At 53.0% G+C, this 25,010-nt stretch overlaps 1 protein-coding gene across 2 annotated transcripts in view; it reads right to left on the minus strand.

The window, feature by feature from the left end:
* PKD1 (polycystin 1, transient receptor potential channel interacting) overlaps positions 1-24,727 on the minus strand; it is a 79,806-nt gene extending 55,079 nt beyond the window's left edge. For both annotated transcript variants that reach the window (XM_059862095.1, XM_059862094.1), the window contains exon 1: positions 24,466-24,727. In XM_059862095.1, the coding sequence (XP_059718078.1) occupies positions 24,466-24,704 (239 nt within the window). In that variant the 5' untranslated portion in view covers positions 24,705-24,727. The remainder of the gene's footprint in view (positions 1-24,465) is intronic.
* Positions 24,728-25,010: the final 283 nt, after the last annotated feature.

Raw genomic sequence — 25,010 nt, forward strand, 5'->3', positions numbered from 1 at the left:
CGAGCTGTCTGCAGCTCCAGCCAGGGAAATGTCAGCCCTGCAAACACTCATTTGTCTCATGGAAAGTCTGCAAAGCAACCAAAGATGTGATAAATCCAGCTATCTTCCTAGCCCACGTGGCACGGCTCAAGCAGATCCTCTGGCAGCCCAAAGCCAACTGCTTTCCATGCAGATCCCACTCCTTCCCCCAAAACTCTTCTGCTCCCACCTCCTGTGCCCCTGTGCCAGCACACAGCAACTCCAGGGCCCAGCTCTGCTCTCCTGAGAACCCAGCACCAAGTCAGCCTCTCAGGAGCCCAGGAAGGTTTGATTTTACCATAAAAAGGGAGCCCTCTGGAAGCTGTAATTTAGGGATTACACAGCTGAGCTACTCAGTGCTTAATCTCCCTTACACAAAGGGAAGAGTTTTCAATAAATGTTTAGGTATTACTGATATTACCTCACCACTGGGACAGGGAATGGCAAAGATAATCTTTGCATCCTGGCTTTTTATGACTCAATTTGTATTTATTTTGTAAGTGAGGCTTTCCCTTGGACAGCTGTCCTCTGGGGATGTGAGAAACAGTAAAACTCAATTCTATTCAGCCCCAGCACTGTGAGTTCTGCAGTCCACAGGAAAGGAGCCACAGGCAGGGTTCACAGGATGCAGGGGGCTCGGGATAATGCTGGACTGATCACAGGGATGTGACACTGAGCTGACAGGGGAGCTGGAGCCAAAGGACATGGAGAACTCCAGGAAGTCCTCTCCAAAGCACACATCCCATTTGCAAACACTGCTAAAGTCTGAATGGTTCCTTGGAAACCTTCTGGGGTGTCTGTGTTTTGTACCCCAAAAGGAACAGGGGAACAATTTGGGCATCACTGATACAGAATGAGAGCCACGAACCAGGCCTGAGCCTCCAGAACTCAGGGAGACCTGTAAAAACCTTCATGCCACTTCTGAGCTGACTTCAGAGCACGACCCAGCTGAGAGAATGTGAGACTGATAAGGCAGTATCAGATCAAAAGCCATTTCTTCAAGCAGCTGGGAAATAACTCTCCCATTTCTCCCACAGAGCAGCCAGAGCGTTGTCAGGCACCGGCAGCACAAACAAAGGGAAAACAAAGGCACCAGCAGCAAAGCCCAGCCCTCACAGAGATCAGGAATCCTGCAATGCTTCAGGTGGGAAGGGACCTTCCAGACTGGCCACTTCCACCTCCTGCCACTGGCAGGGACACCTTCCACTAGCCCAGGCTGCTCCAAGCCCTGGAGCCCACAAAGGGTTGAGGATTTAGGACAACAGCAGCAAAGCCTGTCCTGGCAGGTAAAGCAGACACACAGAGGGCACACTGGATCCTGAAACACAGGAGAGCCTCATGGCAAAGCCAGAGGTGGCTGAAGGACAGTGCCACCACACCCCTCCACTGCTGGAGCAGCACAAAGCTGGGCAGACCAAATGAAAGGGCTCTGTCATTCCCTCCTGAGTCCTTTGCAAAGTCTGAGCTCCACGTCCTGCTCCCAAATTCCCCAGCCCACAGCACCTGCAGGCACGGGGAGCACATGGATGGGGATGGCACCAGCCTGGCTCCACACTGACCTGCCAGGACCTGCCTCAGTGCTGTCCAGGACACAACCTCCCAGTGCCCCTGTTCCCTGGACTGTCCCTTCCCAGGGCAGGTAACGCCCCTCAAACCTTTCTCCTTCAGAGCTGACAGTCCCAATCCATCCAGCCTTCAGCTAACAGCCCCCTCCAACACCTCCAAGTTTTCCAGGTTCCTGGGTTTGCTGAGGAAAAACAGTTTTGTGTCTATTTCAGCCCTGTCTGTCACTTGATTTTCATCTCCAATATGTTTTACCAACAACATTTCATTTCAGGGGCTCCCCGTTTCAGGCTCTCACCAACATCCTTCAGCTCCAGCATGGGATGTTCCCTAAAACACGGATGGGGAAAAGGACAAGAAGAAAGGAGAACTCACTCAGCTCCTGGCAGAGCATTGTGAGTGATGGAGACCAACTCTGAGCAGGATTTTGCAGCACAGCCTGTGCTGGAGAGCTGATGAGCCTCCTGACTTACTTTCTTCCTCCCAGAGGGAAAACTCATGGATTTGAGGCCATCAGATTAGTACTTGATATGTTTAAAAATAGCCCAAAGTAAACTTTGGTGCTCTCTGTGATGCTGAGCACAGCCCTGGGTTCACAGCCACTGCCTGGGACAGAAAACCTCCAGAGCAGCAGGGCTGGGAGCAAAAAAGCAAAAAGTGCAGCAGGCTCAGACCCCCAGCCCTGGCACAACCCAGGGCTGCTGATGTCAGGGCTGCTCTCTGTGGCTCATCCCAACAGCTCAAACACTGCAAACCATCGGGTTCCACACAGGTTCCACACTCCTATTCCTGCCCAAGCCCCAGCAGGCAGCCCCCAGCCTTCCAGAGGATGCTCCCATCCCACATAACGACTGAGAATCATTGAAAGGTTTGGGTTGCAGCAAACTGATCTCGTGGGAAGTGTCCCTTCCCATGGCAGGGGGCTGGAACTGGATGGCCTTGAGGTGTTTTCCAACCCAAACAATCACTTGGGTCAAGTCTATCATTCTATGAAACATTCTGAAGCCAATGTTCAATCCCTTTAACATCTGTAGCGTTGACTTTTTTCATTCCAATGTCACAAATACATGTGACATTGAGTCAAACTCAGAAACTTGACTCAGAATTCAAATTCTGACTTCTTGCAGAAATCAGATGTGTATTACATCAACGTCAGCATCTTCTGCTCCTCCATCTGCAAAGTTACTTAAAAGGCAGAGAGAGCTATTTTCCATAAGTGGATTTTCCATGTTGACTGCCACTAATTACACCATCCCCCCTAATTTTTAGCTAATGCCATGCTAGGCACAGCATTGTTTCTCCCTGGGACAGAAAATCAGGACATTGGGCTAATGAATGTCTGTACCACCCCATTCACCTTCTGTCAACACTGGCACCATGTTTGTTTTGATCCAGTCCCTGGGAATCTCCCTAAGGCCCTAAAATCCATTAAAAGTGAACATTAATAGCCCAGAGGACTCTTCAGAGAGATCTTTTAAAATTCTTGGATGCAAAATATCTGAACTTGCTGGTTTAAGAAGGTCTAACATTAATAGCAGCTGTTTAACATCCTCCTCGGTTACTGTTGGAGTGGAAAGTGTTTCATCATCCTCATATGATACAAATACATCACCTGGCTTTTTTCCAAATAGAAAACAGAAATATTTACTGAGCAGTGCTGCCTTTTCTGTATCTTCATTGATAACTTGACCATGTTCATCTATTAACAGACCAGTATCATCTAATTCCTTTAATTCCCAATACACTTGGAAAAACTCTTTACTCTTCCCAGCTTTGCTGGACAGAGACTTTTCCTTAAGGATCTTTTGCTCATCAGTGTTCAATGGGCCTGAGCTGAGCCCACACTGCTCATCACAACCAACATTTCTCTTTCCATTTCTTTTTCTTGTATATCCATTTTCTGTAAGAGCTTCCACTGCTCATTCAGCCTCTCACAATGCCAGAGGCAGAGTTTTGAGCACCCACAGCTTCTCTGGGCAACATGTGCCCTGGAAGTGTTCCACCACTCTCACAGGAAGAATTTCTCCCCAGTATCCCACCGAACCCTCCCTGTGCTGGTGTGAAGCCATTCCCCCATGTCCTGGCCCTCCCAAGTCCCTCTGCAGCTTTCCCTGGATCCATGACTGACCCTTTAAGGGCTCCTCTTTAAGGACCTGATGCCCCAAGTCTTTGTTCTCCCCCTCTTTGCAGTGAAGATGATAAGGAAAGAGAAAATTACAAAAGTAAAAAAAATAATGCTCTGCTGTATCATCCTATTAAAAGAGGACCAGCCCTACCACAAATCCCTCAGGGATGGTTACAGCCTTAATTTGAAGCTCCTTAATTTGAAGCTGTTCTATAAAAAGCAATTTTCAATCCTTTCCACTCTCCATGCAATCTATTTTTTTGTGCAATTAATCCCATCTTCCCATTTTCTCTAATTCTGGCATATTCACAGCAGCTGCTTTGTCCTTGACATGCACAACCCTTGGATACCCGTGGGAGGCTAATGATGGAACCCCAGAATGGTTTGGGTTGGAAGGGACCTTAAAGCTCATCCAGCTTCAATCCCAACACTATCCCAGGGTGCTCCAAGCCTTGTCCAACCTGGCCTTGGACACTTCCAGCTCTGGCCAACCTGTGCCAGGGCCTCTCCACCCTCTGAGTCAAGGATTTCTTCCCAATATCCCATCTCACCCTGCCCTCTTCCAGAACCCAGAATGGTTTGGGCTGGAAGGCACCTCAGTGACCACCCCATTCCAAACCACCTTATCTGCACCCAGCCAGCCAAAGCTTGCACAACTCTTCCAGAAATCAGGAATACGTGGGACTGTGTAAGACCCCCCGAGGGAGCCCTCTGAGACCATCCCAGCCCAGAACCTTCCCGAGCTCCAGCAGACCCAGGGTGTCCATGCCCAGGGCAGCCCCGTGGGCTCAGTGTGTGTGTGTTTGTTTGGGATTTTGTGAATAGGGCTGCTTAGCACGTTGAGTCCTCCCCGCAGGGCTGATGTGTTAGAGCCCATTGGCTCCCTAGTCCCCGAAGGAAACATCTGCACATTCCAGACACATTCTGTAACGGGAGTGAAACCCATCCTTGAAGTGAAATTTTACAGCCTCCACAGCACAAAATAACGATCGCTGGCAAGGGCCAGTGGAAAAGTAATGTTTAAAATATTATTACAGGGAAGCGGCTGCCAGAGCCTCAAATTAATCACTTGAACGTGTCTCTGGTGCGTTATGTAACGCTGGGCCAGCTCCTGCCTGGAGCACAGCTCTGCTCTGCCCACTTCCACTGTCCAGCTCTGCTCTGGCCATATCCCACTGTCCAGCTCTGCTCCAGTCCCATCCCCCTGTCCAGCCTGCTCCAGCCACATCCTCCTGTCCAGTTCTGCTCTGGCCACTTCCACTGACCAGCTCTGCTCCAGTCCCATCCCCCTGTCCAGTTCTGTTCCAGCCATATCCCACTGTCCAGCTCTGCTCCAGTCCCATCCCACTGTCCAGTTCTGCTCCAGTCCCATCCCCCTGTCCAGCTCTGCTCCAGTCCCATCCCCCTGTCCAGCCTGCTCCAGTCCCATCCCCCTGTCCAGCTCTGCTCTGGCCACTTCCACTGTCCAGCTCTGCTCCAGTCCCATCCCCCTGTCCAGCTCTGCTCCAGTCCCATCCCCCTGTCCAGCCTGCTCCAGTCCCATCCCCCTGTCCAGCTCTGCTCTGGCCACTTCCACTGACCAGCTCTGCTCCAGTCCCATCCCCCTGTCCAGCCTGCTCCAGCCACATCCTCCTGTCCAGCTCTGCTCTGGCCACTTCCACTGACCAGCTCTGCTCCAGTCCCATCCCCCTGTCCAGTTCTGTTCCAGCCATATCCCACTGTCCAGCTCTGCTCCAGTCCCATCCCACTGTCCAGTTCTGCTCCAGTCCCATCCCCCTGTCCAGCCTGCTCCAGTCCCATCCCCTGTCCAGTTCTGCTCCAGTCCCATCCCCCTGTCCAGCCTGCTCCAGTCCCATCCCCCTGTCCAGTTCTGCTCCAGTCCCATCCCACTGACCAGTTCTGCTCCAGTCCCATCCCACTGTCCAGCTCCCCTGCCCTCCCCCAGAGCCAGGCTCCCACTTCTGCCATGGGGACTGACATCCCCTTCCCTGAGGTCCCTTTCAGGTAGGCTTGGGGACCACATTTCTTCCAGGTGTCCAATTTTTCCTTGTGCTAAAGGAAATCCCAGGAGAGACAAGGACCAGGGGTGTTTCTCCATCCCCTCTGAAAAGCAGCATCCAGCACAGCAGCAAAAGGAGCTGCTTCCCACTGTGGCCCTGCAGGTCAGCTGGTTAAACTGGTTTGCTGGTTGAACTGGTCTGCTGGTTAAACTGGTTTGCTGGTTGAACTGGTCTGCTGGTTAAACTGGTCTGCTGGTGGCCCACCTGGTGTGGCCATGGGGCAGGTGACAGAACAGGGACATTGTCCCCTCCTCGTGCAGTGATCACTAACTGGCAGGATGCAAATATGATAACAATGCAACTGATGCTCAAAATAAAATTTTAAAAAGCCTCTGAAGGAAAGCAGGAGCACCAACAGCAGTGGATGCAGAGCCAGCTCCAGGGGAAGAAGGAAAGAAACACTTGGCAGCCTGAACCAGCAGCAGGAAGGGAAGGAGTGAAACGAGTCCAGTGGTACCAGGGAGAATCCTGCAGGAGGGATGTTCCCCCAGCAGAAACGAGGGCAGAACTCTGCTGTCCACCAGGCTGAAGGCACCACACGTGTAGGCAGAAACTTTGCTGAGGAGGATGTGTCCATCTCTGCTGCTCCACACTGATCCAGCCCTTGCAGGTGCTGAGGGCTCAGCCCAACCCATGCCCAAATTCAGGCTCCCTGCAGGACCAGGGGCAGCAGAGGTGCTCTGGTGACAGGTAGCTCTGAGTCCTGGGTGGTCTCTGTGCAGAAGTTCCTCCTGAAGGTTGAGATAACAGTGTTTCCAGGAATCCATGGGAGAAAGGGCTTCCAAGTTTAGTTGTAAACATCTCTCCAGCACAAAGGCTCCATAACTCAAAGTCAGGCCCACAAATCCCTACTGGAACAGAAACACTCAAGGAATTCCTTCAGCAGCAGCTCTGGTTGATGTTCAGTGCTGTAAATCAGAGGGCAGGGCAGAGCCCAGAGCCAGGGACAGACAGAGCACAGGGACCTGGCCTGAAGATGCCAAAGGACAGGCTTCCCCTAATCCCTGAGCTCCCCCAGCCTTTTTCAAACGTGGTTGTTTGGGTTGGAGGGCTCTGCTCTCACTGTTTTTGCAGCATGTTCACTATAGAACCTTAAAGATCTTCCTTCTGAAAACAAAACCCAATTAGAACCCAATATAGAGCTGCTGGTTCCCGTACAAAAGCCATTTGCATGTTTCTGGCATTAATAATGTGTGTGGTTGGGCTGCTTCCTCTCAGCATTAGGAAGTCTTCTGTGATGCAGTCAGAATATTTCTGCTTCAAAAACGCTGATGTTCAGAGGCCCCAGAGCAGGTACAGAGGAAAGGGAGCAGCTTGCTGGGCCTCAGCTGCCCCTCTAGCAGACCTTCAGAACAGGGTTGGGAGACAGAAAACCTTCAGATCCCTGCCAAAGTTCCCAGAACCCTGGAATGGCTTGGGTGGGAAAGGAACTTAAAGACCACCCAAACCCACCCCCTGCCATGGGAGGGACACCTTCCACTAACCCAGGGTGCTCCAAGCCCCATCCAGCCTGGTCTTGGACACTTCCAGGCCTCCACATCTTCACAGGGAGGAATTTCTTCCCAGTATCTCACCTAGACTACTCCTCAGAGTGCTCTCGAGGCAGGTCACGTGCAGGTGATGCACATTTCTGGTTCCCTCTGGACCCCTGTGCACAGGAGCCTGTCCATGTCCTCCTCTGGACCCACCCTGACCAACAGACCCATCCAGGATCCACCCACTCCCACGTGCTGGACACTAAAATATCCAACAGCCCCCTAAAATTCCAAGGATTCCAGTGACACAAGTGGCCCCTCAGCAGTGACACAGCTGGAGTGACACGAGCCCGACACTGCAGCCAGGAAGGGTCTGGATCTCCTGGGCTCAGCAGGACTTGTACATCCAGTTCTACCCATTCCTTTGAAAACCTGAACTCCAGACAGGAGAGAGCCAAAACCACAACGTGATCTGCCTGAGAAGAGTTATTGTCCACACTTCTGCCAAGTATCAGGGGCTGAGAAATCCACCCTGCAGCAAATCTGGGGTGGAGACCCAAGGACAGATCCCTGGAAAGAGCTCTGGAAGAATGCTTCAACCAAGTCATCAGCTTATCCTGGAAAGATGCAGCTGACCTGGAGATAAGCTGCCTGCACTGCTCCCCTCAGCTCAACTCTTCCCCTTGGCCTGGACTGATCTCCACCTGTGCAGAGCGACAAGAACAATTTCCCTCTGACCTCTGGCTCGGGCAGGCCCTCCTGGGCTTGTCTGTGCTGGCTGTAAAAGAGCTCCTGTGCAGCTCCTGTGCAGCTCCTGTGCAGCCCTTCAGCCACTGCAGAGCCTCCTGTGCCCCAAGGGCTCGTGTGCAGCTCTGGAAAGAGCCACCCCGGGCTGAGAACAGGGGTGTGCTCCTCCTTGGGGACAATGAGAACCTCCATGGAGCCCTGGGGAAGGACGGGGAAGGCTCTGAGCCTCCACCCTGCCCAGCCCAGAGCCAGGTCTCATCCCCTGTGCTGGCACACAGGTTATCCACAGCTGTGGGTCAGCCACAGGTGCTCCAGGACAAGGACAGCTCATCTCCAGAGCATCTTTGTCAGCCCAGACTCAGGAGAAACGGGAGGAGAGCACAGGACACAGCCTATGGGAAGGAGGGCCAGTCTGCTTCTGGTGGAAGCACAGCAGGCACAGAGCTGCTGCCAGGGGCTGGACACACATCCCTGTCCCACTGCTGCTCCTGCAGGCTGCCTTCCCTGGTCAGCCCGGGGAAAGAGAGCCTCTCCCTCAAATAAAACTCACAATGCAGACTCAGCTGGAGTGCCCCAGGCCAGGCTGGACAGGGCCTGCAGCAACCTGGTCCAGTGGAAGGGTCCCTGAATGAGATGGTCTTCCAGCCCAAAGCACCCCATGATTCTGTGATTTCCCCCTGAGGAATCAGAGGAAGGATAATTCCATTCACTTCAGACTACAGCTCCTGTCAGGGATCTGTTAAAGGGAGGATCACCACCGTGCCTCTTCCCTTCTCTCACAGGAGCAATGCCTCTAATCCTTTTATAAGAACATCATTATGTGGAATAAACTGTCTAGAGAAAAAAAAAAAGAAAGGTCTTGCAACTCTGCTAATCTCCTTAATGATTTAATACCTGCAAATACTACTGGGAGGGATCCCTTTCCTGATCCCATTAAACACTGCTGTACAAAACACCTCACACATTTCAGCATCCCTCTGTGGATCCTGTTTTCAAACAAAGCCCATTTCTCTGGAGACCAGGGTTTCTGATCCCACAGCCCCACCAGTTTTAAAAGATCTTCTAAACATCTGCCTGGGGGATTCCAATAAGTCCTGGCACAGCTCCTCTAAATAGTAGCAAAGCTAAAGAGGGTAGGGCTGTGATTGCAGGGATCTCTCACTGCCAGCACAAATACACAGCCTGGCCATTCACCCTTTTACAGCAGGAAAGTCACAGACAGCTGATGATTCACAATCAGCATTTTCCCTTCTACCCCAGGCACCCCTTTCCTTTAATTATTCCATCTCTCTGGCAAGCAGCTCTTCCCTGCTGTTTTTGTGACACTTTTCCTGATTTCTTCACCACATTGACAAGGACAGGGCACATCCCAAAGCCCCCTGTTTGATTTCTCCATCTGCCACGGGCTGCTCAGACACCCCAGGCTGGGGTTCAGCCAGCCAGGCTGGCCATTCCCTTGTATATGGGACCAGAACAGGGCTGGAACACTCCATTCCTTTGGAGAACTCAGAGTAAGGCTGAGGTGGCTTCCTGGGCCTTGTTTGTGCTGGTTCTTCTCTTTTTCTTTGCATTTGCACAGCCAAGGCACATTTCCTTCCCAGGTCAATATATAAATATATTCAATAATAAATATATAAAATATAATAAGTTGTTGCCTCCTCCCCACACATGCTGAGAATGACACTGGTAATGATTCTTCCTCTCAGAAATCTTTTCTTAATTAGCCAGTTGAAATCTTCCTCAGGGTTTTTCCAAAGTTCCCCAGCACAGGCCCTGTGTTGATTCACCTGAACTCCAGGTGTAAGTCCAACACCCAAAGTCCCCACACATCACACAGTGAAAAACTCACCAGGAAAGGGCAAACAAACCATGACCCACCAGGGCTCATGTCCCTGGAGCTGACAGGGACATCTTAAACAAGAGAAAGTCACACCCCTTACAGTTCATGGAGCTTTTTCCTGCAGTAAAACAGATTGATTTTGTTGTTGTTGTTGTTGTTGTTGTTTCAATTCATGCTGGTTAAAGCAGAAGCCCAAGGCTGATGCCTCACTGCAGGTTCAGGTAACTGTCTCGGACTGTGCCAGTTTAATGATTAAATCCAAAATTGCTCTTCCCTTCTCTGCAGAAAGCCACCAGGCTGGTTGTGTAAGAGGCCGTTCGCGGCGCACACAAACCACCAGCAAATCTGCTTTGTTTAAAAGGGAAAGAAGAGCAAGGAAACACCAAGGCAAGGCCAAGAGAAATAAAATGGTACAGACAGAGTGCCCCGAGGAGCCAGGGCGTGCAGCGTGCTCTGTGCCCTGCTCCCAGCCCTGCAGGGACTGGAAGGCTCCCAAAGCAGGCTCAGATCAGCAGGACACCAAAGCACAGCCTGATCCCTCCTCAGCTCCACAGACACTCTGCAAGGTCTGGGTAAACATCCTTGGTAAACCTTGGACACCCCAGCAACATCGAGAAGGATGACACCCATAAATCAGCAGCAGGGGAATTGGCCCTGCTCTCTCAGACACAGCACTGCTCTCAGGATTTGCAGCAGACAGAGTTCAGCTGCATCTCTGGTCTTATGCTAAACCATGTTCTTGCCAAGGCTAAAAATTGCTCCATGGCGTAATCACAAAGTGAGGCAGAAGAGCGAAATAATAAATTTCATTCCCATAAAATAATAACAAGTTAGGTTTCCATAGCACCCCTCTTCCTCTGAGATCCAAGAGGACATTGCTGCCTTGCCTCCCTGCAGCAGGCTCCGTGCACAGGGGTTATGTAACCCACACAGCCACTGCTCTGAGGGCTCTAACCCAGCATCACAGCTCGGCTCAGCGTGGAGAGCAGCATCACCAGAGCACGAGGAAACAGGAGGAGCAATCAAATCAAACCCTTGGAAACAAGTGACAACTGTTTAATGGAGTAAAAAGAAATCCCAACACCATCCTGGGCTGTTTATGCCACAGCTACTCCAGGCACAGCTGCGTACACAGGTAGAAGAACAGGCTCCAAGCCCAGACTTCCTCACTTTTATGGGTTTAAATTGGATCCCACTCAGTGTTTAAGGCCATTGTTGAACTGCTAACACACTCTGCAGCAGGACTAACACCAACTGGGCTATTTTTCACTCACTTGTGAAAAATTCCTGTACCTGGTCCTGTGGTATGTAGCTCTACATCACTCATCTTTATCTCAAAAAGAATTAGAAAATACACTCAGTCTTAGTCCTAAAAGAAGTGCTGGGTTCCCTTGTCTCCTGGAACCATGACACTAAATTATAATCTCTACTTTTTCCTTCCCTTCTGTTTTGTTGAAATATATTACTGTCCTGTATCTCCTCAGTGAGACACAGATGCTTCCAGGTGTCACCTACATGGGAGTTCAGGCTCAAAACACAGAAGGCATCAGCACTGGGCCTTCTTTTGTTTCTTTTTAATCTCAAGATTTATGAGAGATAGTTGACTCATGTTTGGGCTGACAGAGCTGGACTTTTGTAAGTAATTGCATCCTTGCTATTTTATTAATTAAGATAACTTCTCTCACTTTTGTCTGAGTAGTTGGGGATTGACTACTGTGAGAAAAATACAGATCTTTCCTGAGTCCCAGGCAGGTGAAAGTGCAGACACTTCCTTCTCCAGGGCCTGGCCCAGGCACCCAAAGGGAAAGGTGCAGATATATCAAATATCCCAGCAAATATCTGCTCAGCTCTACCAGACCATCCAAGCGTCTCCTCTCAGAGGGGAGCTCCACCCTCAGCACAAGGCAAGAAATCCTGCACACACCAGGGCTACTGTGAGCTGTTAAGTGTGGTTTTGCTCCACATACCCCCATTTCCTTTCCAGCAACAGCACCAGAAAAAATACTGAGGAGAGAGCTTGTAGCTGAGGAATTCAGTGGATGATTAACTCCATCCTACCTATTAACCACTGCCTGTGCTCCCTCCTGCCTCCTGGGAACCCCAGATGTGGGCAGCAGAGCTGTGCCAGCACCTGATGCCCCCTGACTGCTGTGCAGAGTCTCAGGTGATGTGCATGGCTCTGGCTCTGAGCTACCAGCCATTAAGGGCACTAATGATTAATCCAGAAGCCCAGCACGGGCCCAGGATGGAACCTGGCTCCCCTTGGGCCACCAAATGGATCCTGCTGCCTGCAGGGACACAGAGGGACCTGCAGGGACACCAGCAGCAGGGCCAGCTGCTCACAGGCAGGCACAGGGATGCAGAGACAGCTGCTGCTATTCCCCCTCCACACCAGCCCACATCTCAGCCGTGCTGTGCCCCCCTTGGGGCCAGGATGGGAGCAGGGATGCAGCTCCACCACCCTGAAGATGCTCCAGGGCCAGCTGGGTCCACGAGCAGCCCCAGCCCATCACCTCACACCGCAGGACCTCCACATCACACCGGCCCCACGTGTTTGTCACACTCTGCTGCACCTCAGAACAGGGCAGGGCTGGGACACAAACTCCCTGTGTGACCTCAGGCACCTCCCCTGCCCTGTGCATGGAGCTCCTACAGCCTCACCCTGCTGGAAAACAGGAAGGGGAGGCTCAGGTTGGACATCAGCAAGGGTTTCTTCATGAAAGGATTGTCAGGCAGTGGAAGGTGATGGAGTCACCACCCCTGGAGGTGTCCAAGGAACGGCTGAGGACATGATTTGTGGTGGCCTTGGCAGTGCTGGGGGAATGGCTGGACCCAGTGGTCTTGGAGGGTTTTTCCAGCCTTAACAATTCTGTTATTCTATGATTCTCCTGTCACACAGCCTGTGAGCCAGCCAGAATTAGACCCCAAGAAGTTCAGAGAAGTGCACAAGTGGGTTTGCAGCCAGGAGGAGGACTGGAGCCACCCCTGCCATCCCAAACTCCAGTGGGAACACTGAAATGGAGCCACACTCCTCCCAGGAGCTGCTCCCTGCACTGGACACAACTCTGACCTCCCAGCTGGGGCTGGATGTCTCTGTTCAGGAAACTGATGGGTCTGCCCTCAACAAAAAATACAAGTTGGGCAGAAAATTAATCTTTGCTTCTTTTTCAGATGCTTTAAAAGCAAAACTAAAGGTTCTCCAGCTGTGGGAGCACAGCAGGACCCTGCTGGCTCCAGGACCTGCCACTCGGGATGTTCCCCCAGCACAAGGCTGTGTTTGGTTCAGAGGATGAGGAAGAAGAGGCTGAAGCCCAAGCAGGGGTGGGAAGGCAGGACCAAGGGCACCAATGAACCTGTCAAAGTGAGCCCACATCTCCCTTTTGCTGCCCTGATGCTCACCTTGCTCAGGTGAAGATTCACCTTCCCAGGAGCTGCTGGGGGATGGTCTTGTGCCTCCCCACGAGGATGGCAGAGCACCAGGCAAGCAGGAATGACAAACCCAGGGCAGCCAAGCACTCCACAAGCACCCAGTTCCCACAAACAACCAGGACAACACCCAAGGAAGCCTCAGCCCCACGGCTTAGTCAGGGAGAGGGATGCAGAGCCCTGAGAGCCCAGCCCACAGCAGCAGGGTCAGACTGCAAACAAAAGCAGGAGTCCTGCTTCCCCTGCTCCAGCCCTTAGCCAACACTGCCCCCAGTAGCTCGGCTCCCTCCCCAGCCAAGGCAAGCACTGCACTCCCCTGACTGCCCAGGGCAGCACGCAGGGGAGCTCCTCCTGGCCCTGCTCACAGCCCCATGGCTGCTGCAGGATCCAGCAGCTCCCAGGAGCTGCAGAGCAAGCCAGGAGAGGGAACAGCAGCTCCAGGAGCTCCCCCTGCTCTGTGGGAGCCGAGGAACTGTGGTCAGTGTGCACAGGGAGCTGGAGGTGCTGATCAGAGCACCCACCTGGGAGAGGAGGATCCAGAGCTGGGCTGCCCATCCTCTAAAGGGGCATCGGCCACAGGTCGGACTCAATGAGCTCCGAAGTGTTTCCAACCTAAATGATCCTGGGATTCTGTGAAAAGATCCTCTGGAATGTCCTCCCCAAGCAGCCAGAGTGGAGCTGGCTCAGGGGAAGCTGTGGGTCCTGCAGGAGTGGGCGTTGGGAGAGGAATTTCCAAACTCTCCCAGCTCCCTCTGAAGTGATGGGATCAAGCTACAGACTGGGATGTGTCTGGCTAATCCACAGCAAGACAGAGCACAGCAGTGGGCTCTGCTGGCTCCTTTGAGAGATCAGCTGTAATTAACCCTTCAATTGCTGCAAAGACTAACTTATGCCAGAGGGAAATATTCCCAGCTGCCTGGCTGCACAGCACGGGGCACTACACACAAAGCAAAGCCAAGGTAATGCCACTTTCATTTGTGTCTCTATCAGATGCAATCTGTGCATGTACTCAGAAATTCAACTACCAAGGCCAGTGGCACTGCCACCTTGACAGCTCATGTCCTGCAAGCTCTGGGAAGGCACAGAGCTTTCCAAGCAATGGTTAATTCCTGGATGCAGGGAGTGACAGGAGGGAGCACAGCGAGGGCTTTGGAGCTCGGGCTCTGGCTCTTGGGCTACTGAAGTTATTGTGCTGTACAAAACACAGATTCAGGAGCCAGCGATGCTCCTGGCACGCCCTGCAGAAAGCAGGGTGTGTCCTCCCTCTCAATTAAACCTTGGGAATTGTCTTGTGTCAGCCCAGCAGAACCTCGAGTGCCACCCAGACAGCTCCAGCTTTGTCTCCACGGTGCTGCTTGATCTGTGCTATGCCCTGCACAGCCTTCCTGCACACAGGAGAAGCACCTTTCCTTTTAATTTGCCTTAAATAAAGCCCTTCCTCGCTGCTGTAGGAACACAATCCACCACAGATACCAGCTACAGTGAATTTTCTTAACTCAGAGACTAACAAAGCCTAACCCTTGGCCTCTTGCAGCTTTTGTTTTCCCACCTCAGTTTTGTCTGCAGTCATTTTTTTAAGACTTCTGATCCAACCTTTGCACCGATCCATGCAATCAGAGGTCGCAGAGCTCAGCCTATAAAGCCACTGACTTCATGTTTTCCCTCTGTAGGAGTAAAATAATGTTCCCACACTCCGATAGGAACCTTTGCTCTGCACAGATTTAATTCATTACTTATGAATCTCTGGCCAGCACCACTCTTCTCATGGCAGTGGCTCTCTATTTGCAGTTGTCTCCAGAGTCTGGCAGGACAGGGAATCTTCTCTTTGCTGTGTAGTGAAGGAGCTCAGAAGGGATCCTGACTAATGGCTCCACCAACTCCTGCTAATGTTAAGAGTCCTCTTCCAGAAAATCACCCAGGTAGCAGTAACAGGCTGTCCCCCACAACTGCTTCACAGAGCACTGGGTGGGAGCCAAGATATTTTCCAATGGAAAGTCTTCTCCCAGGGAATCACTCTGCATCATATTTCAGAGGAGTGCTGTGTTTGGCTTTAGGGAATAGATTTCTTTTTAGCTGCGAGGGCAGTTCTGGGACACAAATCACCGAGGAGTCACTGTGCATCCTGCTGGAATCACTGAGGAGCCTGGGATGGCAGCAGCTCTGCCAACCTCAAAGGCCAGTGCCCAAGTTCCAAGGTGATGCTTTTGCAGGACTGCCTGGATCACGAGCAGCTCTCAGGTCAGAGCTGCCCTTTGGCTGTGCCTGCACCAATCCACGAGAGCCCAGAGCTGGTACAGCAATAGGAAACATGGAAGGTGCCATTGGTTGCTCTTTCCACATCCAAACTCCTCCTTTGCAAGCTCACTCTTTCCACAAAGCTTTCCAACCTTTTTTTCATCTGGGGAGGGGTGAAACCCAACTCTGCCAAGGGCCAGCAGCACCACGCTGCCTGCACAGGCTCTGCCAGAGCTCAGAGCCTTTCACCAGGTCCCCTGTGCCCCTGGGACCTGTCTGGGGGTGGCAAGGCCATCACCACCCTAAAAAACCTGTCCCTCTCCTCTTGTGGTCAAACAAAAGCTGAAGCAGAGGTGTCTGAGGGAGTACAAAGCACAGCAGAGAGGAGGGAGTGTGGCTGCAACGCTTCCCTTAGAGGCTCCACTCTGCCTCCCATTGTGGTTTCCAGCTGTTCCCTGGGCTCTCCCAGCCCCAGGAGAGGAAATGTGGCACACACACTGTGCTGGGAGCACGTGGCACAGAACAGGGCTGGGATTCCTGCTCTTATCACCCCACAGAGATCCTGGCACTGCCTGCACAGCATGCCTGGATGGCTCCCTCTGCTCCCAAACAGCCACACAGCCCCTGCTCATGGAGCAACCCAGGAGGGAAAAGCTGGAACATTCCCAGAGTGACAGCAATGGTCCCACTGCCAGCAGGACTGTGGGTGCCAGCCCTGGGCTGCACACTGGGCCGTGAGCATCCCCTGCAAGGGAAGGTTTGTTTGGCCTCTCTCCTGACAGCCCCACCTGAGAGCCACAATGCACCTGTGCCAGGATGGGCACCCTGCTCTAGGAAATGTGATGTGGCATTTGGGAGCACCGGCAGCAGAGGCAGGAACGAACAGCTGGATTCTCCAAGCCACCCGTGGAAAGGCTGCATTCAAGCCCTAACACACACCCAGCCAGCTGCGAGGCAAGCAGGTGAGCACAGAGGTACAAAAATACAAAACCAGGCTCTTCTGGAGTGCTTCTTCAAGCAGCATTTCTGCACTACAAAAATACAGACACACAAAAAAAAAAAATAAAAATCATGGGATTTTGTTTTCCAGCTCTCAAAGGAATTCACGTGCTCCCACCACGGTTTCAGGGATCAAGGGATCATCCCCCAGCTCACCACCCTGGGGCTGTCAGCGCAGGAATCTCCCGGGACAGCACACAGACGCTTTCACCAACCTGCCCCAAACCAAAACCCGCAGCTCCAGCCCGGCCTCACTCCACCCCCTTGCCGAGGCGTGGATTGAGAGAGAAACGCTCAGCTTTGGCCAACACAATCCGGCTGGGCTCTGCTTTCCCAGGCTTAGCTGTTCCTCGGGTTCCTCCCTCCGGAGGACTCAGCCCACACCCCGGGTCCGCTCCTCGCAGCGCCACTCCCACGGCTGCGGCCCGGGCAGCGCTTAACCCGCTCCAGCAGGAGCAGAACCCGCGCCAGGAGGAGCAGAACCCGCTCCAGAAGGAGCAGAACCCGTTCCAGAAAGAGCAGAACCCGTTCCAGAAGGAGCAGAACCCGCGCCAGGAGGAGCAGAACCCGCTCCAGCAGGAGCAGAACCCATTCCAGAAGGAGCAGAACCCGCTCCAGGAGGAGCAGAACCCGCGCCAGCAGGAGCAGAACCCGCTCCAGGAGGAGCAGAACCCATTCCAGCAGGAGCAGAACCCGCTCCAGCAGGAGCAGAACCCGCTCCAGCAGGAGCAGAACCCGCTCCAGCAGGAGCAGAACCCGTTCCAGCAGGAGCAGAACCCGCTCCAGCAGGAGCAGAACCCGTCCCAGCAGGAGCAGAACCCGTCCCAGCAGGAGCAGAACCCCTGAGCAGCCCAGTTAACCCATTCCAGTAGGAACAGAATCCCCAAGCAGCTCGGTTAACCCATTCCCAGCAGGAGCAGAACCCCCGAGGAGCCCAGTTAACCCATTCCCAGCAGGAGCAGAGCCCCGAGCCCTGGGACAGTGCTCCACAGCATCCCTGGCAAGCCCCCAGGCCAGGGGCAGGACAGAGAGGAGCCACTGCCTGTCCCTGCAGGGAGAACCCTCCTTTGCCTCTGGATGCTGGTGCTGTCCCTGCCAGAGGAGCCCGGAGCAGCCACAGGGATCCTGTGGGAGCCAGGGCTGAGGGGCTGCCAGGGATGTTGCAATGGAGCTGGGAAGAGGCCATTGCTGGGGATCTGCAAGTACCACAGAACCAGGGGATCACCCAACGCTCTGGGCTGGGAGGGACCTCAAAGCCATCCAGTGCCACCCCTGCCATGGGCAGGGACACCTTCCACTGCCCCAGGTCACTCCAAGCCCTGTCCAACCCGACCTTGGGCACTGCCAGCTTCTCAAGGCAACCTCACAAGGAACAATTTCCTCCCAATACCCCATCCAACCCTCCCCTCTGTCAGTGTGAAACCATTCCCCCTTGTCCTGGCACTCCATGCCCTCATCACAAGTCCCTCTCCAGCTCTCCTGGAGCTCTGTAAGGATCAGGAGCTCTATCCAAGGAGGTGGGCACGAGCTCTGGGACGGCTACAAACCCCACCCTGGAAATGTCCCTTCCAAACCAGGGACTGGACCCTGTGACTCCATCACAGACACACAGACTGCACCTCACAGAGCCCAGAGTGCTTCTCCACACAAGGAGCTGCCTGCACAGGCTGGCAGAAAACGAGCTGCCAGCTGTCACCAGGAGAAACAAGGCCATGGTGTGGTGGCCAGGGACAATTCTGGATGAATAGGAACCTGGCAGAGTCGTGGCTCGGATCCAGACTCGGTGTCACCCCAGGCTGCCCCGCAGGAATGAGCTGCTGCAGGCTGTGGCTGCTGGGAGAGCCAGCACAGCCCTGTCCCCATGGTCCTGCAGAACATCTGCCAGCACAACTGCAGTGAGAAATGAGGATCCCAGCAGCTCCCAAACCTGCACAGCCTGCAGGGACAGCAGGGCCACGCTCCAGCCCCCAGAAATGCTGTAGGTGGGAGATCTGCTACATGGAGTGAATGAACATCCAGCCCTGTCACCAGCCCAGCCCATCACACTGCCTTAGCACGGGCTGCTAATTGAATTCAACATGACAGCAGGTTACACACAATCACACAGGACCATATGCCACGTCTGAAACTTCCCTGCCCAGCTCAGCTCAGCGAGGTTTTTCCAAGGCCTGATGCCAGGAAGCAGAGGAGATTTACCTGTTCCTAACCTGAGGGCAACTATTTTGCTGTTAATGCAGCAGAAACAGCTGGCTGAGGAATTGTTTTATTGATGTGTTTTGCTTATCTGCACGTTATCAAAAAGGATGTGATCTTTCAAGGGAAAGGGAAGAGCTGGAAAGCTGAGGAAGTTCAGCCTGCACAGAGAGCTCACAGCACCTTCCAGCATCTGAAAGGGCCACAGGGAGGCCAGAGAGGGACTGTCCATCAGGACCTGTAGTGACAGGACAGGTCACTGAAAGAGGAAAAACTGAGGTTTGATTTTTGGAAAAAATTCCTCCCTGTGAGGGTGGGCAGGCCCTGGCACAGGTGCCCAGAGCAGCTGTGGCTGCCCCTGGATCCCTGGAAATGCCCAAGGCCAGGCTGGACAGGGCTTGGAGCAACCAGGTCTAAAGGAAGGTGTCCCTGCCAAGAGCAGAGGAGTGAAATGAGATGCTCTTTAAGGTCCTTTCCCAACCCAACTATTCCAGGATTCTGTGATTCTGTGACAGAATCTCTTTACTGGTCACGGTTCCTATAAATACACTGCAAATGCTACAGCTTGCACGCTTTTGATGCTCTTCCTGATGACAGCTATCCTTTAAATAAACGTGAATGGCAGCAATCACACGAGTTTTGCTTTTTGTGCCCTTTGCAAAGCAAAAAACTAACATTATGTTTCAATTGACATTTTTAGTTTTGGCACGCAGGGATGCCAACTTCGCTTCAGTGTCTACGTAAAGAGCAGTGATTCGATATGAAAAACAGGCTCATTCTTTACTGCAAGGGAAGGATGAAAAACGAGGGCTGGAGAGGTCTGGGGGGACACCACCACCCTCCTTTGGGACAGCCTAGTGACCTCTGGCACAGCTCGTCCGTGCAGCTGAAGGGCAGCGTGGCCGGCAGCTCCGCAGCCACTGCGGCTCTCCAGCCTTGGAGGCACATTTCAGCAAGGGCTGGAGGGAAGGGAGGGATGGTGGGGAGGGAGAGGAGGGTGGTTTGATGTGGGGGGAGAAAAGGGTGGGCTGGTGAGCAGCAGCAGCCTCGGAACAGCAACAGCACCGTGAGCACAGCCCGGGAGCGGAGCTGCCAACTTTCCACTGGGGAAGAGACGGGAAATTTTCCCTCTGAGCCTGACAGCGACTGCCTAAAATCAGGAGGGAGTAACTCACAAGTGCTGCGTGCCCCAGAACCCACCCTACTGCCCACACTGCTCCATGCACTCTCCTCACACTGAGAGCAAGATCCAGACAGCTCCCAGCCTGCTCCACCCTGGCACTGGAATGCACAGCTTTGCTCCCGAGCTGTCCTTCTTCCCCTGCTCACTTTGTTACTCACTTACTACAACTCAGATAAATGTTTGGGGACATGTGGAGTAAATAAAACACAAAATCAAGCTGAACTGCAAGAATCCATCAAAGGACAACAAAGCCTGGAGGAACGGAGAAGGGATGACGCCGAGACGCGTTATGGAAACCACAGCGTGGAAAACGTGGCATGACAAGAGATAAAACAAGGAATCCCATTAAAAGGGGATAAAAGGCAGAGCAGCATTAGCAAACCATATGAGTTCTACCTTCTGAGTGAGTGGTTTTCTTTCAAACCCACTCTTTGTGAGAGCAGAATGAAAGCAGCTGAGTGAAACGCAAAGAGACCTGCCGGGGGCTTGCCAGCAGGAGAAGAGCAGGATCAGCCCTCACTTTCACTCCAGCAAGGAAAAAGCAACACGCAGAAAGAGACCACCAGGAAACTTAAAAATTTCAGGAAACACAGGGGAAAATCAGTGTAAACAGTGCACAGGAAAAAACACACCAGGTGTCAGAGGAAACCCAGAGGGTTTCACCAGCAGCTCCTCCTGCCTCGTGGGGCTCCAAGGGGTTTAATTTCAGTTCTTTAACATGTGGGGTTTTGTCACTACCAGGGTTTGTAGGCTTGGCTGCACCAAACTACAGATCATAAAAGTGAGACTTGGTGATGCTGCTTGGGATTATTCAATTGCAACTTTTGCCACAGAGCAGGAGCACCTTCAAATGCGCCTCTCCAGTGGATGCCTGCTCTTCCTGAGCTGGACATTTCTCTTAATACACTTTGAAACACCACTAAGAAAAGTTTTAATTTTTAAAAAAGTTTCTCAGTCGTGGGAACAGCACTGAGAGTTCTCTGAAGCTTTAGGAAGGAGCACAATAAACAGCCCAGCCCTCTCGAACAGCAGAGCCCCTTCTGCTCCCACACCACCCCACAGAATTGCCTCCTTGTTCACACTCAGACTATGGCTGCGAGCTGTGTATGGGACTGGTCCCTTCCACAGGCTGAAAGAATCTCGCTGGCAAAATATTTATCTAGCACCTCATTTGGGCCTTTTTCCCTCTCCAAAATTTCTTACAAAAGAGAAACGAAGCCTTGTTTTCGCTGGGATATGGCTCCCTACAAGAACGACATTCCAGGCTGCCTCAGTTTTTTCTAGGAACAGCAATAGAGCTGTTTTGCTTTTGTGGCCTGGACACTACTGTACAGACACTGCACTGCCTGTGGGTTTACCTGAATTCGATTTTAATTGAAACTGGAATTTTTTTTTTCCCCTTATAGCTTCTGAAGACACCCCAAGCCTTGAAAAGGCTTTGCCTGCATCATGTAATAATATCAAAATCTACCAATCGCTGCTGACCCTTGAAATTTAAAATACCAGACTGCAGGTTCCTGAATCATAGGATCTGTTCATTTTAAGGTTTATTTAGGTGAAGTCACCGGCTGGGCAGTGCAACCCCAGGGCTCAGTGCCAAATCCACAAAAAGCCCCACTGGGTTTTGGATGAAAGTTCTGATCCCCAAATCTGCTTCTGCAGGAGCCTGACGACAGCAGAGCTCCTCTGATCCCAGCTTCTCTTCTCACCCATCCACAAACACTATTCCATCCTAATGAGGGGAAAAGAAAGGAAGTTTCCACTCCCATCCTTTTACATCGGGATTCTAATTTCCACTTCAAACCTGCCACGACACCGAAGATGTGTCAGAAAGAATCAGGATTTGCAAGGGGAAGTCGGAAAGCCTTGATGAGATTTACTTCCACTCGGGGAACGAAATAAGCAATGAAAGCTCAAGAAACAGCTCAGGCTCAAATAAATGCGAACAAAATCCGGCAGCGCTGAGAGCAAAGCACTTGAAAAGAGATGGATCAGAGCATTCCTGGGATGCAGGAGCTCAGAAGTGCAAATGCTGCCACTGGAAGCCTCACTGCCCCAGTTCAGATCCACGCGTTGCGCACTGGATTATTTGGAAAAACAGCCTTTGCTCCTGGTTCCAGCCAGACTTTGCCTTACACTTCAAGAACCTGACTCTGGCCATGGGAAGGGGCCAATATTCCCACTCGGTCTGCCTGGAGACTGCTTCCAGCGAGGTATGTGGTGTCTGCGAGCAGCAGAGCCCATTTCCTTAGTGATTCTTTGGATGGGACATCTCGCCGAGCTCCTGGTAACAGCGCGGCCGCAGTTGGCATTTATTTCCTCAAAGCTGCTCCGTCTAAAACGTCGGATACAAGAGGAATTCATTTCCTAGGCCTCGCTTCTACAGCCAGAAATTCGGAATCGCAGTTGCTGAGTGCTGCTGCAAGCAAATGGCCGGGAATTCTGGCGTTGGGAATTTTCAGAACTCGGCCTTCCTAAAGGCTGCTTTTAGTTCAGAATAATTAATTTTTTGGAAAGGGGTTGTTGAGATATTAAAAAATATTTTTTCCTCTAATGAGAGAATATGTAAATGTTATTTATCAGTCCGTGTTCAACTAAGGGAATGTGAAATTATAAGGCAAAACCACTTGCATAGCCTCACTGAGCCATGAGCCAGGGTCCCTTCCATCCCAACAGAAATGAATCTGTAAACTCTTCATGGTTATAAGGAGAGTGGGTGCACCTGCATTCTCTGCCATCACCAGGAGGCCAAACAGGGCAGTAAACCTGAAAGAAACTTCAGCACATCTTAGCCCAGCCCTCAGAACTGGACCAGCACACATTTCCAGCCAGCACACACAGTGATGAGCTGCCTGACAGGGATGGCTCCACAGCCTGAGCTCCAAACACGAGCTCTGTGCCCTGCACAAACACTTCTCTGCAATCAGAACATGTGCCACAAACACCATCCATCACTCTGGAGCATTTCCCCTTCCCATGGTTTTGTTCACCTGCAAGAGCTTTCTGTCCCACTTCCATCTGTCACTGCACAATACCCAAAACTTTCTGGGAGCTTTTACAACTCAGCGCCTCTGAACAACAATAACATAGCCTCAAACACTTACTACCAACATTAATAACCACAGAAACACATTGTCATAGCCCCAAATCCTCAAAAAGCCAAATGAAGGACTGATCATCACAGCCTTCAGGAGGCTGCTCCACAGTGACCAGCGAGCAGCCTGGGGAGCTGCAGAGCCCCATCTCAAACCAACAACAGATAACAGAAACCCAGAACCTCCTTAATAAAAACCAGTCTTTTCCAGTTAGGGACTTTCTGCAACAAACAATGGCTGGTTTGTTTGCAGAAGTCTAAATACATCTAGCAAGAAAAGAGCTGGAAAACACCTTGGCTGCTGGATTTAGAGATGTGCACATTTTCCTGAAGTTAGCCCAGACACAGCCTGCAAAACCTACAATGTATGTTTACTGTGGTACCCCACAACTTCTGCAGTATCTCTGTATTGACACTAAAAGTGGAAGCTTAGTTAAGAATATCCAAATAGAGAAGCAGACCCTTAATAGAGTGAAATACCACCAGAAATTAGTTCATGTGAGATTTATCCACAGCGCCAGGCCCCACGTCATCTTTCTTATATGAATCACTCGATGCTTTTGTCTCGTCAAGAACTGCAATCTGCTCCCTATGGAAAACCAAACTTTTCCCCTACGTCTGTTTTTTGCGTCACGCAGCGAGCTGATTTCAGTGACAGAGCACATGGACCATTCCAGTGCCCCTCCAGGAACACGCCTGACGGACCGACCCACAGCAGCCAGACACAAACACATCTGTCATCCCATCCCAGCGCTTCCAGGGAGAAACGCTCCTTACGTGTTAGCTGCATTTCGGATTTGCTTTAAAGCGTGTTTAACCCCCAATTAATTCAAACACTCCTTCCCGCACACCCTCCTCCCGTTATTCCCCAAGAACCTCCCGAACACGGAACTCCCAAACCAAACTCCTGGCAAGGAATCCCCCGAACCAAACTCCCAAACACAGAACCCCCCGAACCAAACTCCCCAACACAGAACCCACCGATCCAAACTCCTGGGAAGGAATCCCCTGAACCAAACTCCCAAACACAGAACCCCCCGAACCAAACTCCTGGCAAGGAATCCCCCAAACCAAACTCCCAAACACAGAACCCCCCAAACCAAACTCCTGGCAAGGAATCCCCCAAACCAAACTCCCAAACACAGAACCCCCCGAACCAAACTCCCCAACACGGAACCCCCCGAACCAAACTCTCGAACACGGAACCCCCCGAACCAAATCCCCGAGCCAAACTCCCGGGTCGGAACCCCCGAACCAAACTCCTCACACAGAACCCCCCGAACCAAACCCCCGAACACGGAACCCCCCGATCCAAACTCCCCAACACGGAACCCCTCGAACCAAACTCCCCAACACGGAACCCCCCGATCCAAACTCCCGGTTCGGAACCCCCGGAGCAAACTCCCAGCTCGGAGCCCCCCGCTCCACGCCCCGGCGGGCCGCCGCGGTTCCCCCTCTCCCGCTGCGGGCCGACCCCCTCGCGCCCCCGGCCGTGCCCGGTACTCACAGCGCGGTGGCGGCGGGGGGCACGGCGGCCCCCGGGCTCTCCACGCCGCGGGCCGAGCAGTTGACGGCGCAGGCGGGCGCGGCGCAGGCACAGCCCGGGGCGCAGGGCCGGCAGGCGGGGGCCGGGGTCGCGGCGAGCCCCCCGCACAGCAGCGAGCAGAGCAGGCACCAGCCCGGCAGCGGCAGCCGCGGGGCGCCATGTTTGCGCTGTGCTCCGGTGGCTCCATTTCCCAAAGGCATCTCTCCCTACGGGCATGGCATGGCCCCGGCGCGCCGCCGCCGCCCCGGCCGCCCGCCCCGCCGCGCTCCGCCGCCGCCTCAGCGCCCGCCCGCCATGGCCCGGCCCGCTGGGCCCCGCTCGCCGCGCTGACAGCCCCGGCCCGGCCCGGCGCCGCTCGGCTCTGCTGCTCCGCCCGGCCGCGGCCGCCCCCGCTCCGCCTCCCGCCCGGCGGAAACACGGCGCCGCTCCAGCCCGGGCCGCCCCCGCTCCGGCCCGGCACCGCGGGTCCCGGCGGCAGGAGGATCCCGTGGGAAAGGGGTGTCCCG

This window comes from Haemorhous mexicanus, chromosome 17 (assembly GCF_027477595.1).
Source record: "Haemorhous mexicanus isolate bHaeMex1 chromosome 17, bHaeMex1.pri, whole genome shotgun sequence".
NCBI lineage: Eukaryota > Metazoa > Chordata > Aves > Passeriformes > Fringillidae > Haemorhous > Haemorhous mexicanus.